Here is a 12,701-nt window from a genome sequence, read left to right as displayed (position 1 = left end):
TGTGTGTGTGTGTGTGTGTGTGTGTGAAGATGAAAGACTCACAGAGAAGGTCAGTTGGTTGTGTGTGTGTGTGTGTGTGTGTGTGAAGATGAAAGACTCACAGAGAAGGTCAGTTGGTTGTGTGTGTGTGTGTGTGAAGATGAAAGACTCACAGAGAAGGTCAGTTGGTTGTGTGTGTGTGTGTGTGAAGATGAAAGACTCACAGAGAAGGTCAGTTGGTTGTGTGTGTGTGTGTGTGTGAAGATGAAAGACTCACAGAGAAGGTCAGTTGGTTGTGTGTGTGTGTGTGTGTGAAGATGAAAGACTCACAGAGAAGGTCACTTGGTCCTCCTCCTCATGTACAGTTCTCGCCAACGCTCCTGCTTGGTGAAGCGTTGCCACTTGTACTGTTTTATGATGTTTTTGTGTTTTTTTTTTTTTTTTTTACTGGAAAGGAAGCAGCTCAAGTGTAGAGAAAAAAAAAGTCCACTAAATGCTGCTCCTACAAATTATAGAAGTAAAGAGTGTCCAAAAGAGGGGTCAGTTTCGGGTGGAGAGGTGTCCTGATACTCTCCTCTTGAAAGAGGTCAAGTCATAGGCAGGAGGAAATGCAGACGAAGGAAGGCTGTTCCAGAGTTTACTAGTGAAGGGGATGAAAGAGTGAAGATGCTGGTTAACTTATGCATAAGGGGTTTGGACAGTTTAGGGATGAGCTAGAGTAGAAAGTCGAGTGCAGCGGGGCCGCGGGAGGGGGGAGGCATGCAGTTAGCAAGTTCAGAAGAGCAGTCAGCATGAAAATATTGATAGAAGATAGAAAGAGAGGCAACATTGCTGTGGACTTTAAGAGGTAGAAAACTGCTAGTAAGAGGAGGAGTTGATGAGACGAAGAGCCTTATGCTGGGATCACACATCTGCAATTTTGCCTCAGCGACTAACTGTGATACCGAAAATGTTGGAGTCAACTCGGTCGCCACCCGAGAAGCGCAATTTGTTGCGACAAGAAAGATCTCGCGAACCATTACGACGTGTGCTCAATCTCTGCTCGCTTAGTCGTAGACCTTTGCAATCATTGCAGGCGAAGCCAGGATAGATCGAGTGTGAATCGCAGCTTACCACAATTATCGCAAACTCATGCAGGGATTCATCATGAGCTCATCGTGAGCACATTGTGAGCACCTGCTATGTACGCACGATTATTGCAATGAATAAAGAATGCTGCTCGACTGGCTCTCTTTTCCAGTTCGACTTCACAACGATGTACTACAAATAATCGTGACCACCTGCTGGGTGTCCCCACAGGGGTATGAATGAGGGGTGGGTCCACCTGCTTGTACACTAACCAATCTACCCGTGCAGTAGCAACACCAACACCATGAGCCTCATTGACTTTATTGACAGTGACATTGTGAAGAATCCTCAGCTAGTGACAGCTATAGTGGCCTTTGAGAGATTGCACGTAATAACCATAGCTGGGCACGATAACAGAAAACCTTATTCCCGATACCTGATACCTGATGATGGAAAACCTTATCAGTGATAACCGATATTCGTTAACTGGAGACACAAATATAGGCGATAACCGATAACTGACACCCGATATGAATCCACAATTCCGATACTAGCTAGCGATAAGTCCGATAGGCGAAAACGATACTATATTGATATTTCAAATATAAAACATAGATGAATTCAAATTTTCATGATCTGTATTTTAGAAAACTTACAAAACCTGAAAACCACACATTGACACGTACATATGGACGGTAATACTAGAAACTCCTGAACCGGTGTTGTGTTATTTGGCGTCCCCACCGTCAAAAGCTGGCGCTTTTGTTTACAAACACTGGTCTCTCGTGAACTGGCCCATCACTACTTATTCAGTTATTCTTACTTATCACCATTAACACTTTAACCCTGTCGCACACCGTAAGTTTGCAATAAGTTTCTGTTCCACTGACCATGCATTTCTCAGGCCCGACCGGCCTTTTTTTACTGCCGCGATACTCTACATTCCCGGACGTATTTTACCCTCACAGATATATCGTACCCCAATAAATTTGGTATCACTTGCTTCATAAAAACTTGTACTAGAACATGCACAAATAAAAATAGAGGAAAATATATATATATAAACAATACAAACTTGTTTCAAGTCTCCATATAGAGCATTGCAGACAATAAATCCTAAGTACCAACTCTTCCCCACTCACTAGCTCAAAATTTTGTGGGCCAACTTTTTTAGCCGAATATATATTTCGAAGTGGAATTTAGTGAGGGTTCTTATGGTATCCTCAAAATCCTCATACGCCTATTAGTTCCCGAGTTACACTGAGAAAACTGTATTTTTTCCTCTCCCGTCAGAGTAGCCTAACAACTAAAAATCGCTCCACGGTCCTCATCTACGCTCCTTAGAAAGGTTGACATATGTTACCATTAAGAAACTCATCCCAACAAATGACGCTCCCAAATTTGACGCACTTTAATCGAAAATTTAATTTTTAATAATTTTTTAAAACTTTTATGACGCGTTTCGCGTCATTGTGCGCCAGGACCTTGATGACGCAAAACGCGTCATCGTGCGCGAGAGGGTTAACAGTCACTTCAGTAAAGAAGCACTGAAGCACTGGGAACCGGAACACTGGCACTCACTCCATCACTCGAGACGCAGGCGAGAGGCCATGCGCCACGCCGCCACGTGATAACACAAGCCGCTGGTCTCTGTTTACGCTCTTTACAACGGGATCACAAATTTCAGGCAGTGAATAATCATTTTTGGGGCAAAGTTAAGTGATTTTTCTCTTTGATATAGTGATTTTTGAGTCTAACATAAAAAATAACCTAGTGTTTTAATGTTGATGATCTAAGTATGAAATCTCATCACTGAAGATATTTCATACCCCAAAGTTTTTTCATACAACACCGGGCGCCTGGGCCACGCATGCGCAGTAGGGAGGAGACACCTGCAGTATGTGGCAACACTGCTACGCTTTGGAAAGACTCTCTGCGATTCCTGTTATGATTGTTGCAGCGAGAGCGTAGTACATTGCGATTTCACCATTTTTTCACATTTTCGGTATCGCAGTAAGTCACAGAGGCAAAATCACAGATGTATGATCCCAGCATTAGACGCCACTCTGTCTAGAAGAGCTGTGTGTGTGGAGCCCCCCCCACACATGAGATGCATACTCCATATGAGGATGGACAAGGCCCCTGTATATGGACAGCATCTGTGCAGGGGAGAAGAACTGGCGGAGACAATACAGAAGTGTATATTTATGTGGGTTGCTTTTGTTTACATGTAGTCTCTCTCTCTCTCTCTCTCTCTCTCTCTCTCTCTCTCTCTCTCTCTCTCTCTCTCTCTCTCTCTCTCTCTCTCTCTCTCTCTCTCTCTCTATCTCTATCTCTCTCTCTCTCTCTCTCTCTCTCTCTCAACTACATATACCTTTCTATCTAATAATCTCCCTCTCTCCCCCCCCCCCCCACCCACCAGTGCCAGAAGAAGCAGGAAGCAAGGAGCCTCCGCATCTCAGAGCTGCCTGGCCTCAACCCCTTCATGCTGCCACCTCGCCTGCTGCACAAACCCGTGGGCGATGCCGTGAGTGCCCTGCTGGAGCGTTAGTGTGCTGCCGCTGCCTACGCCCCTTGTCGCCGCACCTGCCAAGGCCACAGACCGTTAGTCGGCTCGGTCAGTACAGATCTCACCTTCCAGAGCGGAAATCCCTTCACTCCGTTTGATTCTGTTATTGTTTAGGTTACGGCAGACTCTTCAGACGTGGTACTGGTGTTCATTAACGGCTGTGTGGCCAGTTTGGCTTTTAATTCCATTTTTTTGGATGAGTTGTTAGCCAGAAGTATTGGATTTCCTCAGAGTTGAGTTGACATGCCACAAACTCAGTCGTAAAAAGTCACATAAAAATGGACAAAACCAACTCTCCGCGCCCTGAGACACGGGTCAGAGGGACAAAGCAGCCACACTGTTGTTGCCAAGACCAATACAACGTTTGAATAACCAGGCGCTGCTCTTCAAGGCGCTTTTCTCACACAGTAAAGGAAGCAAAGGTTTGCCTGATCCCCTTTGGGTTTTCTGTGCATTACATTTTTCAAGACACCCGCCACCAGTGTGTAAGTACCGGTACCACACTCCGGGCTGCCCGGACCACTTCACTCACCACTTTGTCCACAATCTGAGCTGTGCTGAAAGAGACTGAATTATAAGCATTATAAAGTTGTGACTCCGACTCTGGCCCCCTTGCCCCTCCTCCTCTACTGCAAATCATTTTTTTATTATTATTATTATTATTATTTTATTTTATTTTATTTTATTTATTTATTTTTTTTTTTTTTTTTTTTTTGTAGGTGCTGCCTGTAGTGCCGTTAGACACTCTTGAGGTCCTTTTCTTACATTTATTTACATCCAGATTACATGTACTCTATATAGACAGCGTCCAGTACACAATATAAACTATAAACTTACTTTTGTTAGGCTAGTCGTTATTTTTATACGTATTTTTTAATTTCCGCCTCTACTAACGGACTTTTGGCACCTTGGGAGCAAGGTCCCCCAGTTAGTCTGCAAAACTGAGGGTTTACTAGCAGGTCCTGCCCTAACGTCATTTTGTTTAAAGTAGTTTCGTTACAACGTTTTGATAAAAATGTAAAATAAAAAGAAATGAAAACATGTTCATAAGATTATCATACTCCAAACTTATGACAGTAACCAATTCTGTAAGAATTTAAACTAAGAAAGTGCTTGCTACTGTCTGTTTATACATGTGTGTGTGTGTGTGTGTGTGTGTGTGTGTGTGTGTCACTCAGTTTCATCTGCCAACTGCTATAATCACAGAATATTCAATGATCTTGCCTATGTAAATCAGTAAAATAGTGGCAGTCAGTGATGCGGTCTATCTCAGATAAGCGTTTCTTGTCAACTGCTGAGCAGCCTCAATCTGGCAGAGACTTGAGAGTGGAGACGAGATGAGTACTACAGGAATCAGACTCGTTCGGTAAAGGATGTTTCATGTATTATTGGGTATGTTTTCTCCAACATCGTCTAGTAATTTATCCCTGTGATCAACATAATTATTTAATCAGATGAAATATCATGAAATATAACATTTTTACACACAAAAAAAACACAATAAATCAATATTCACGCCATAATAACAACCCATAATGCTTGCCTGAAATGTCCGCCCACAGGAGCCCCTACAAAAGCTAATCCCTTCAACAAATTTGTGGGAATACCCCACGAAGGAGCAAAATTGGCCTAGAAGTCATATATCACGGCAGTAACGGGCTGAGATTGCCAAAGAAGCCGTTCAAGAAGGCCTACAGATGCTATGGGCAGCACTTGAAGAAAATCACAATTTCATTCACGATAAGTGATTACGTTAAGGAGTCGGAAGTATTTTTATTGACTGACTCCAAGTCCGGCCAAAAGTAGCCGACTCCACTGACTCCGACTCCGACTCCACACCCCTGATTATAAGGTCAGTTTGCAAGCTTTCCCTCTGTAGCCACCTCTAGATACCCGCCACCAATACCTTCCCTTGACCCCCACACTCTGAGCTGCCCGGACCACTTCACTCACTACTTTGTCCTCATAATCTGAGCTGTGCTGAAAGAGGCTGAACTATAAGGTCAGTTTGCAAGCTCTCCCTCTCAGAGTCATTCCCTGATAGTCAGTCAGGCAAAAGAGGATAAGAAGCAGCACCCCAGAGCAAGGTTGTCCGACATAGAGAGCCTGATGAAAGGAAGAAGAGACAAGCTGATTGCAGGTATCCTAGACGGCAGCAGCATCTTAAGAGTATGCCAAGCAATCCAGGAACACTGCAGGGAGTGGGAGCAGAAGCCCTGGGCAAGTGCATGTTAAGACAAAATACTGAATTGCCAAGCAATCCAGGAACACTGCAGGGAGTGGGAACAGAAGCCCTGGGCCCTGATTCACTAAAGAGTTACGACGTTCGTAAGTCACAAAAAATGTCTTAAGGCAACCTTAGGCTGCCTTAGGCTATTCACTAGACACTTACAACCTTCTTACGGCAGCTGGAGACACCGCGTAAGTGATTGTAACCTGTATGTTGGGCAGATTTTCAAGCTCTGCTCCAAATTCACTTTTCAGATGAGTATTGTCCAAACAACTGATGGGCAGATAGCATCAGATACGGATGGGTACTGGGCTTGTTGGGCCGAGTGCTTTGGGCAGTTGTACACGCCAGAGCCCCCAAGCAGACAGCTCCCTCTGGCTGGGTTGCAAATGGCGGCTGCTATCCACCAGTGGGCGAAGCTCCACCCTCTCTTGCAGAAGTGAGAGAGGCTGTGAGGAAGCTGAAGGGTGTAAAGGCAGCTGTGGTCTGTAATATTAATGCAGAAGTGTTGAAAGCTGTGGGAGCCATGATGAAGCTGAAGGGTGTAAAGGCAGCTGGGGTCTGTAATATTAATGCAGAAGTGTTGAAAGCTGTGGGAGCCATGATGAAGCTGAAGGGTGTAAAGGCAGCTGGGGTCTGTAATATCAATGCAGAAGTGTTGAAAGCTGTGGGAGCCATGATGAAGCTGAAGGTTGTAAAGGCAGCTGGGGTCTGTAATATCAATGCAGAAGTGTTGAAAGCTGTGGGAGCCATGATGAAGCTGAAGGGTGTAAAGGCAGCTGGGGTCTGTAATATCAATGCAGAAGTGTTGAAAGTCGGGGTGAAGTCATGATCCTTGGGCTGCATGCGGTCCTGTCTGCCGTGTGGCAGTCTGGTGCCGATCCTCTTGACTGGAAAAGGGGGTTGGTTGTCCTTGTCAGAAAAGGGAAAGAGGACTGAGAGGGCTGCAACAATTACCGTGGTATTACACTGCTCGCAGCCAATGTTGCTCTAAAGAAGAGAAATTAAATAAGAGAAACAAACACACACACTCAAAACCCTTCATCACCCCCCCCCCCACACACACACACACACACACACACACACACACCCTGGCACACACCCCATTAACTTGATTAATTGCAGATGACAATGGTATTAATTTTCTTATGATTATTACTTTATGTAAATAATTATTAGGTAATCCCAGACCTCACTAACAGGTCCAGTGGGTCATTAGGTGTCATCAGCTGTCCCATTAGTGCCAGAAGACCCATCAGTCTACAAACTCTTTAACTAATATTTTCTCTTCTTTCCAGTGATGCAAGACATCCACAGCCCACCACCTCACTTCCTCCCTCACCTCCACATGCGATGCCTGCCACTCCCATGGCTGTCCTCACCTCCAAGGCTAGATTTGGCAGTGCTGCAGCCAGGGGACTGCCCGAGTGGCCCCACCCAAGTGGACTTCATAGCTAAGTCTGACTATAGCTACAAATCTGCAGGCCAGTGTTGGAACCCGGCCCGGGCAGTCAGCGTGCATCCCAGCCAGCTGTTGGTCCTCCCTTTGGGGCTGGGGGATAAATGTGTACCTTAGTTTGTGAGTGTTTTGATTTACAAGCAAAAAAATCCCACAAAAAATGCCTTGGTTTATGAGTGGTGACTTGGTATTCAACCCTATTTGTTCCCTTTTTTATCGCCACTTCCCAGGTAGGGACACAGGCTATATGGAGGCCGTCATTGTCAAGCGCATACCGTCATTCGAGGAGGGACCACAAACCCTTGCCAGGTGACGGCTCATGAAGGGGAGGGGAGGATGCCAATGGACCAACTCTATCGGCTGACGTCAGCCTTGCCAACCAAGTCGGTCTTTCAACGAGGACTGGCGAGTCTCTTTGTACAAGTCGAAGACGTGAGCGTGAGTCCTCTTTGTTCACTGCAAGACAAGAGTGTTCAAAGCAGAAAACAATGGGAATAGTCTCAGTTAGAGCTGCCACCTTGATCTAAAACAAATAAGGAACGCAACATCCCATTCGGCAGTACAGAACGAATCCATATTCAAAGGAACGTGTGGCAACCCTAAAATTTCTCTGGCCTGCCATGACTGACAGCCGCTGCCCGCTGCTGGTGAAGGTTAGAGGAAGGGGGGAGAGACATTACGACACGTATTTTATATGTATTTCAGGACGACCCTTGACAAACATAATTTTATGGACTGGCTTTGTGGTTCACCGAAAAATGCGCTCTACATTTTTTAAATACTGAATTTTATCTGTTTAACCATTCAGACAGCCAAATACGGAACAAATAGCGTTCCATATTTTAAGGAAAGGGTGGCAAGTTTGCAACCCTGAGGCGTCATCTGCCTTCTTGAGCGACCACCTGTTCTGGAGACTGTTTTGCACCTCCCTCCTGTGATCCACCAAAGTGCTTTATCTTGTCCACATGACTGGACGAACCAACACCACTTCTCATTCTGTCACTCGTCAAGGACAACACGCGTTAATTTATTCACAGTTTCGGGATTTACAGTTCATTAGGAGTATTTCAGCAGCTGCTTAGAGTCATTGCATGCGACGGAGTTTCTTAAAACGTCCTTTTTATCCACAAAATATTGACAAACGGCATCGCTTCACTTTCTTGTTTCTAACGATGACGATGATGTTTTATACTGGTAAGTTCTTTCTTATCCACCAGTGATGCTTTAAAATGGTCTGTGGTGCAGCAATAACACAACAGTAACCTCGTGAACTCTACGAGTATGCCCACTCCCACCTGGCAGGGTTACCCATAGGAAGCTCAGGAAATGGTTATCACCATAGGCCTATGAAGGTGTGGCCAGCAAGACAGTGGCCGTACCCAGCCCGGCCGCGGCTTGCGCAGGACTCCTGATTCTTGTCAAAAATTGGGGGAATTCTTTAAAATCTGACACACCAAAACAAGAAATGCAAGAATTTCACAAGATTTGGGGTTAGTTCTTGCTTGGTCTAGGGTAATTCTTGACCACCAGATGACGGCTCTAGTCTCAGTCCGCGTTGTAAACTCGTAGAAATAGCATCCGTGCACTCGTGTCATGTTTTCAGCACTTCAGTGTGAGTTCTTTGTGGTTTAACAATGTCCCCCAGAAAGATGGTTAAAAGGGATGGTGCTGCAAAGAAGAAAACAGGAACGGAGGATACTATGCTCACAACAGGAACAGGGGGAGGGGCCTGGCATCTTGTATGCCTTCCTGACGTGACTAACTCCGTTCACCCTCCATCTCGAACGACACGTTGGGTTAGCTTCACGTTGGTGGTCAAATGTAGTTCCAGTGCCTTGAGATTAGGAAACTGCGGCTGCTAAACCCGGTGCAAACCCTACCCCTCAAGCATTGCCAGCGGTTACGGAAGTCCCCGTAACCGTAACATTGATTTGTGCTTCATGTTATTTATAATTTTTATTTGTTTGTAAAATAACTTTAATTCTGTAAAAAAATAACATGTAAAATGATTTTTATAAAAAATATTTTTTAAGATATGGGACATTAATGGGATTTACATTAATTTCAATGGGGAAATTCGATTTGGTTTATGAGTGTTTTGGTGTGCGAACAATATTCCAGAATGAATTAAACTCGTAAACTGAGGTTTGACTGTATTTGTACATGCGGGGTATACCGTGTATGGGTAACTTTTAGGCATTTTCTGACCGAAAGAAGTGCGTATTATATGCTGCAAAATGCGGTATATTTCATTCTTGGGACATTTGGGAACTATTGTGTCAAACGGAGGTTGGTTTTGTACCAGTAACAATAACCCCTAGGCCTTCCAAAACCTAACCATCGGGGTATAACACGCAGGGTGAATTTTCAAATCTTCGAAAAAAGTGCGTCATATGGCAGGAAATTTGGTATTTTTTTCTCTTCCTTCTGTTGGCTTTCTCTTTTTCTTCCTCCTTTTGTCATCTTTCTCTCCCGTCATGTTATTTCTTTCTCATCCTGTCATGTTTAAGTTTCTCTCTCCTTTATCTTTATCTTACTTTATCATCTATCTCTCGTTTCTCTCTCCTCACCTCATCTCTCTCTCATTCCCTCTCTTTATCTCATCTCTGTCTTTCTCTCCTATCCCTTTCATCTCTCCTTTTCAATCTTCTTTTACCTCTTCTAAACTTGTTGAAATAAAACACACTTGTTAGTAGATCTATTTATTGGTAGAACACACACATAAGAACACTGGAGGAGAGAGGGGAGGGGGGGTGTAGATGTCTCTTATGTGTCTGGGGGGCATGTGTCTGGGGGGTTTGTAAACACACTGTGGGGAGACATCCTGTGGGCCCTGTGAGCTGAGAGAGAGAGAGAGAGAGAGAGAGAGACATTCCCTTTTTTTGTTCATGTTCTCTTTCTCTTTTTTCTTCAACATGTTTTCTTCTCTCATCTTTTTCTCATCTTTTCTTCTCTCTCTCTCTACATATGAGTGAGCAATGTGCTATGATTGCCTATGTAAGTAATTGTTGTATATAATGTTAAAAATTGTGTATAGTATATTTTTTATAAGTTTCCACAGTGTAGACTCTGCCCTAGCCTGGTGTGGGGAAAGGGTTTTACATTACATAGATTTACACAGATTTACATGAGGAAAGGGGCTCACAACACATAGATTTAAGGTCCCGACACACTTGTCCCCAAACATTGTCGGAAACCTTGCTCCCAACACGTTGCCAGCATATCAGACACACCTTCCTGAACATGCTGCCAACACTGTCAAAGCAACGGCTGATGACACTGGTCCAGGCAAATACTATGACATGCTCACTGCTGCCTTCTGGTACACAGACACGTGTCTCCAGCGGTGCTCATAACAATATTGGCGGGTGAGGATTTGTGTTGTAGTATTTGTCCCGACCAGTGTCATCAGGCATTGCAAAGTGTTGGTATTGCCTTCACAAATTTGTTTCTGCTGTGTCCAGAGCAGTGTTCCTGACAGTGCTCGGGGGCAAGTGTGTCTGGGCCTTTACACAGACATTAATTCCAAACTAGGTGGTGGTCTGTCCTTGGGCCTAAGTGAAATTGTATTCTGTCAAATGCCACCAAGACTTTGCATTTCCACTTTAGTGAATATTAACCCTCTCACACACTTTCCTGCCAGTGGCATGTATGTTTGGGGCCCTAGTGCATTTTCATGCCCATGGCCTGAATGGGAACAAAAATGTTATTTTGAAATACTTATATTGTCACTAAATGTTATTAATGTGTTAGTGTACTAATAACAAAGCCACTGATATAATATTTAAAGGGTGAGTGCAGTCTTGGGGGGGAACTGACAGAGAAACAAAATATTTTGGCGCGTAGAAAAAAGCTGCCCAGAGCAGGGAGGCTGCAAAGAGGCACAGGAAAGACAACTTATTCAAACTTATAGTGCATGAGAGGGTTAAGTTGATTTTAAGTTATTACAAGCCACTTATTGAAACCTTTACTGCACAAGAGAGTAAGTTAAAACAAGCCACCCCATTCCCTGTACCCCCCCCTCCCCCAGCAGGTTTGGGCAGTAACTATAGTGTAACCTTTCAAGTTGTTGTTAGAATATAGATTAAAAAAGAAGAAACTGAAGACAACTTAATTGTTTCTTTGTTTGTTTGTGTGTTTGTGTGTGTGTGTGAACATATGACGTAATGCCAGTCTGTAAATGACGCAGCAACGATATATATCACAATGGCATTGGTTTGAACTGAAACATACAAAGATTATGTCTTGTCCTAGACCTCAATGAGCAGGCTCCTGGGTTACCAAGGCTGGCTCCCAGTCCTTTCAAAGACGCACTAACAGGCACGTATAACCACGGTACAGGCTCACCGTCACGTCCAGGAACGTGGCGGCCAAACGTGCTGACCACAAGCCTCGGGTGACCTCAGTGAACACCGCCATCCCTGCCGCCTACGTCACCACTTCGCTGCCATCACACCACACAAAATACACAAACAAAACCTACCATGGCACAAAACCACAAAAGTAACCCCCATTCAAGCCACCATACACCATCTAAAACTATAAATCTATAAATGTAATAAATGAGTCATGTAAACATTGTAATTGTACATTGTACAGTACACAATGCCTCGTTCAGGCGCCAAATCTGAAATGCTCTGGCGCTTACACCCTCCCCTTTGAGTCCTCCTGACGATTCAAAACTTGGCAGTCTCCAACTCCACCTCACGTAGCTTCCAGCATATATAAGGTGCATGAGGGACAGATAGGTAGTACAACAACATCTGAGACACAACAACACTTGCTTACATCCCAATAGTATCCATCATCATCATCATTTCATTGACGCCTGCTCCTAGGAGCTCCCACCAGGGGATGGTCACGGCAGAAGAGCTTCCAACTTTCTCTATCCAGACACTCCCTCCTTGCCTGCTCCAAGTTTCTCAAAGATCTTTCCCCCCTCTCCCAAACGTACTCTTGCACCCTATCCCTCCATTTCACTGGAGGTCGTCCTCTAGCATTCCCTCCCACTATCTCACTCACATACACCCTTCTGGTTATCTTACTCTCTTCCATTCGCTCCATGTGGCCAAACCACTTTAAAGTCTGTCGCTTCACTTCTTCCACCACTCCACACTTCTTCCCTTCACCCCTGTGACACATTCCAAAGCGCTCGTATACACTTTCATTACTCATTCCATCCATTCTACTCACACCACAAGCACTCATCAAATAACACATTTCCACTGCCTGCACTCTAGACCTCTGACTTTCATTCCAGACCCACATTTCACTTGCATATGTGAAGGTTGGTACTATTATTGTATTTCTCAAATCCCTCTTTACCTCCATGCTCACACTTCTGCCATTCATGATTCATCCCAAAGACCCTACCACCCTTCTTCCTTGCAATGCCC

The 12,701-nt window shown here is 44.4% G+C and overlaps 1 protein-coding gene across 3 annotated transcripts in view; it reads left to right on the top strand.

Annotated features, from left to right (window-relative positions):
- Window positions 1–9,027, top strand: part of LOC126988700 (uncharacterized) — a 28,740-nt gene extending 19,713 nt beyond the window's left edge. For 2 of the 3 annotated variants that reach the window (XR_007742469.1, XR_007742471.1), the window contains exons 9-10: window positions 3,470–3,664; window positions 7,145–9,027. Coding sequence is in view for 1 of the 3 variants with exons in the window: in XM_050847057.1 (XP_050703014.1) it covers window positions 3,470–3,598 (129 nt within the window). In the remaining 2 variants the exon portion in view is untranslated. Of the gene's footprint in view, window positions 1–3,469; window positions 4,660–7,144 lie in introns of those variants that run through there. The other variant, XM_050847057.1, reaches the window with a different exon arrangement.
- Window positions 9,028–12,701: the final 3,674 nt, after the last annotated feature.

This window comes from Eriocheir sinensis, chromosome 70 (assembly GCF_024679095.1).
Source record: "Eriocheir sinensis breed Jianghai 21 chromosome 70, ASM2467909v1, whole genome shotgun sequence".
Classification (NCBI taxonomy): Eukaryota; Metazoa; Arthropoda; class Malacostraca; order Decapoda; family Varunidae; genus Eriocheir; species Eriocheir sinensis.
The sequence above is the reverse complement of the archived record's forward strand: the minus strand, read 5'-3'. Positions and strand labels throughout refer to the sequence as shown.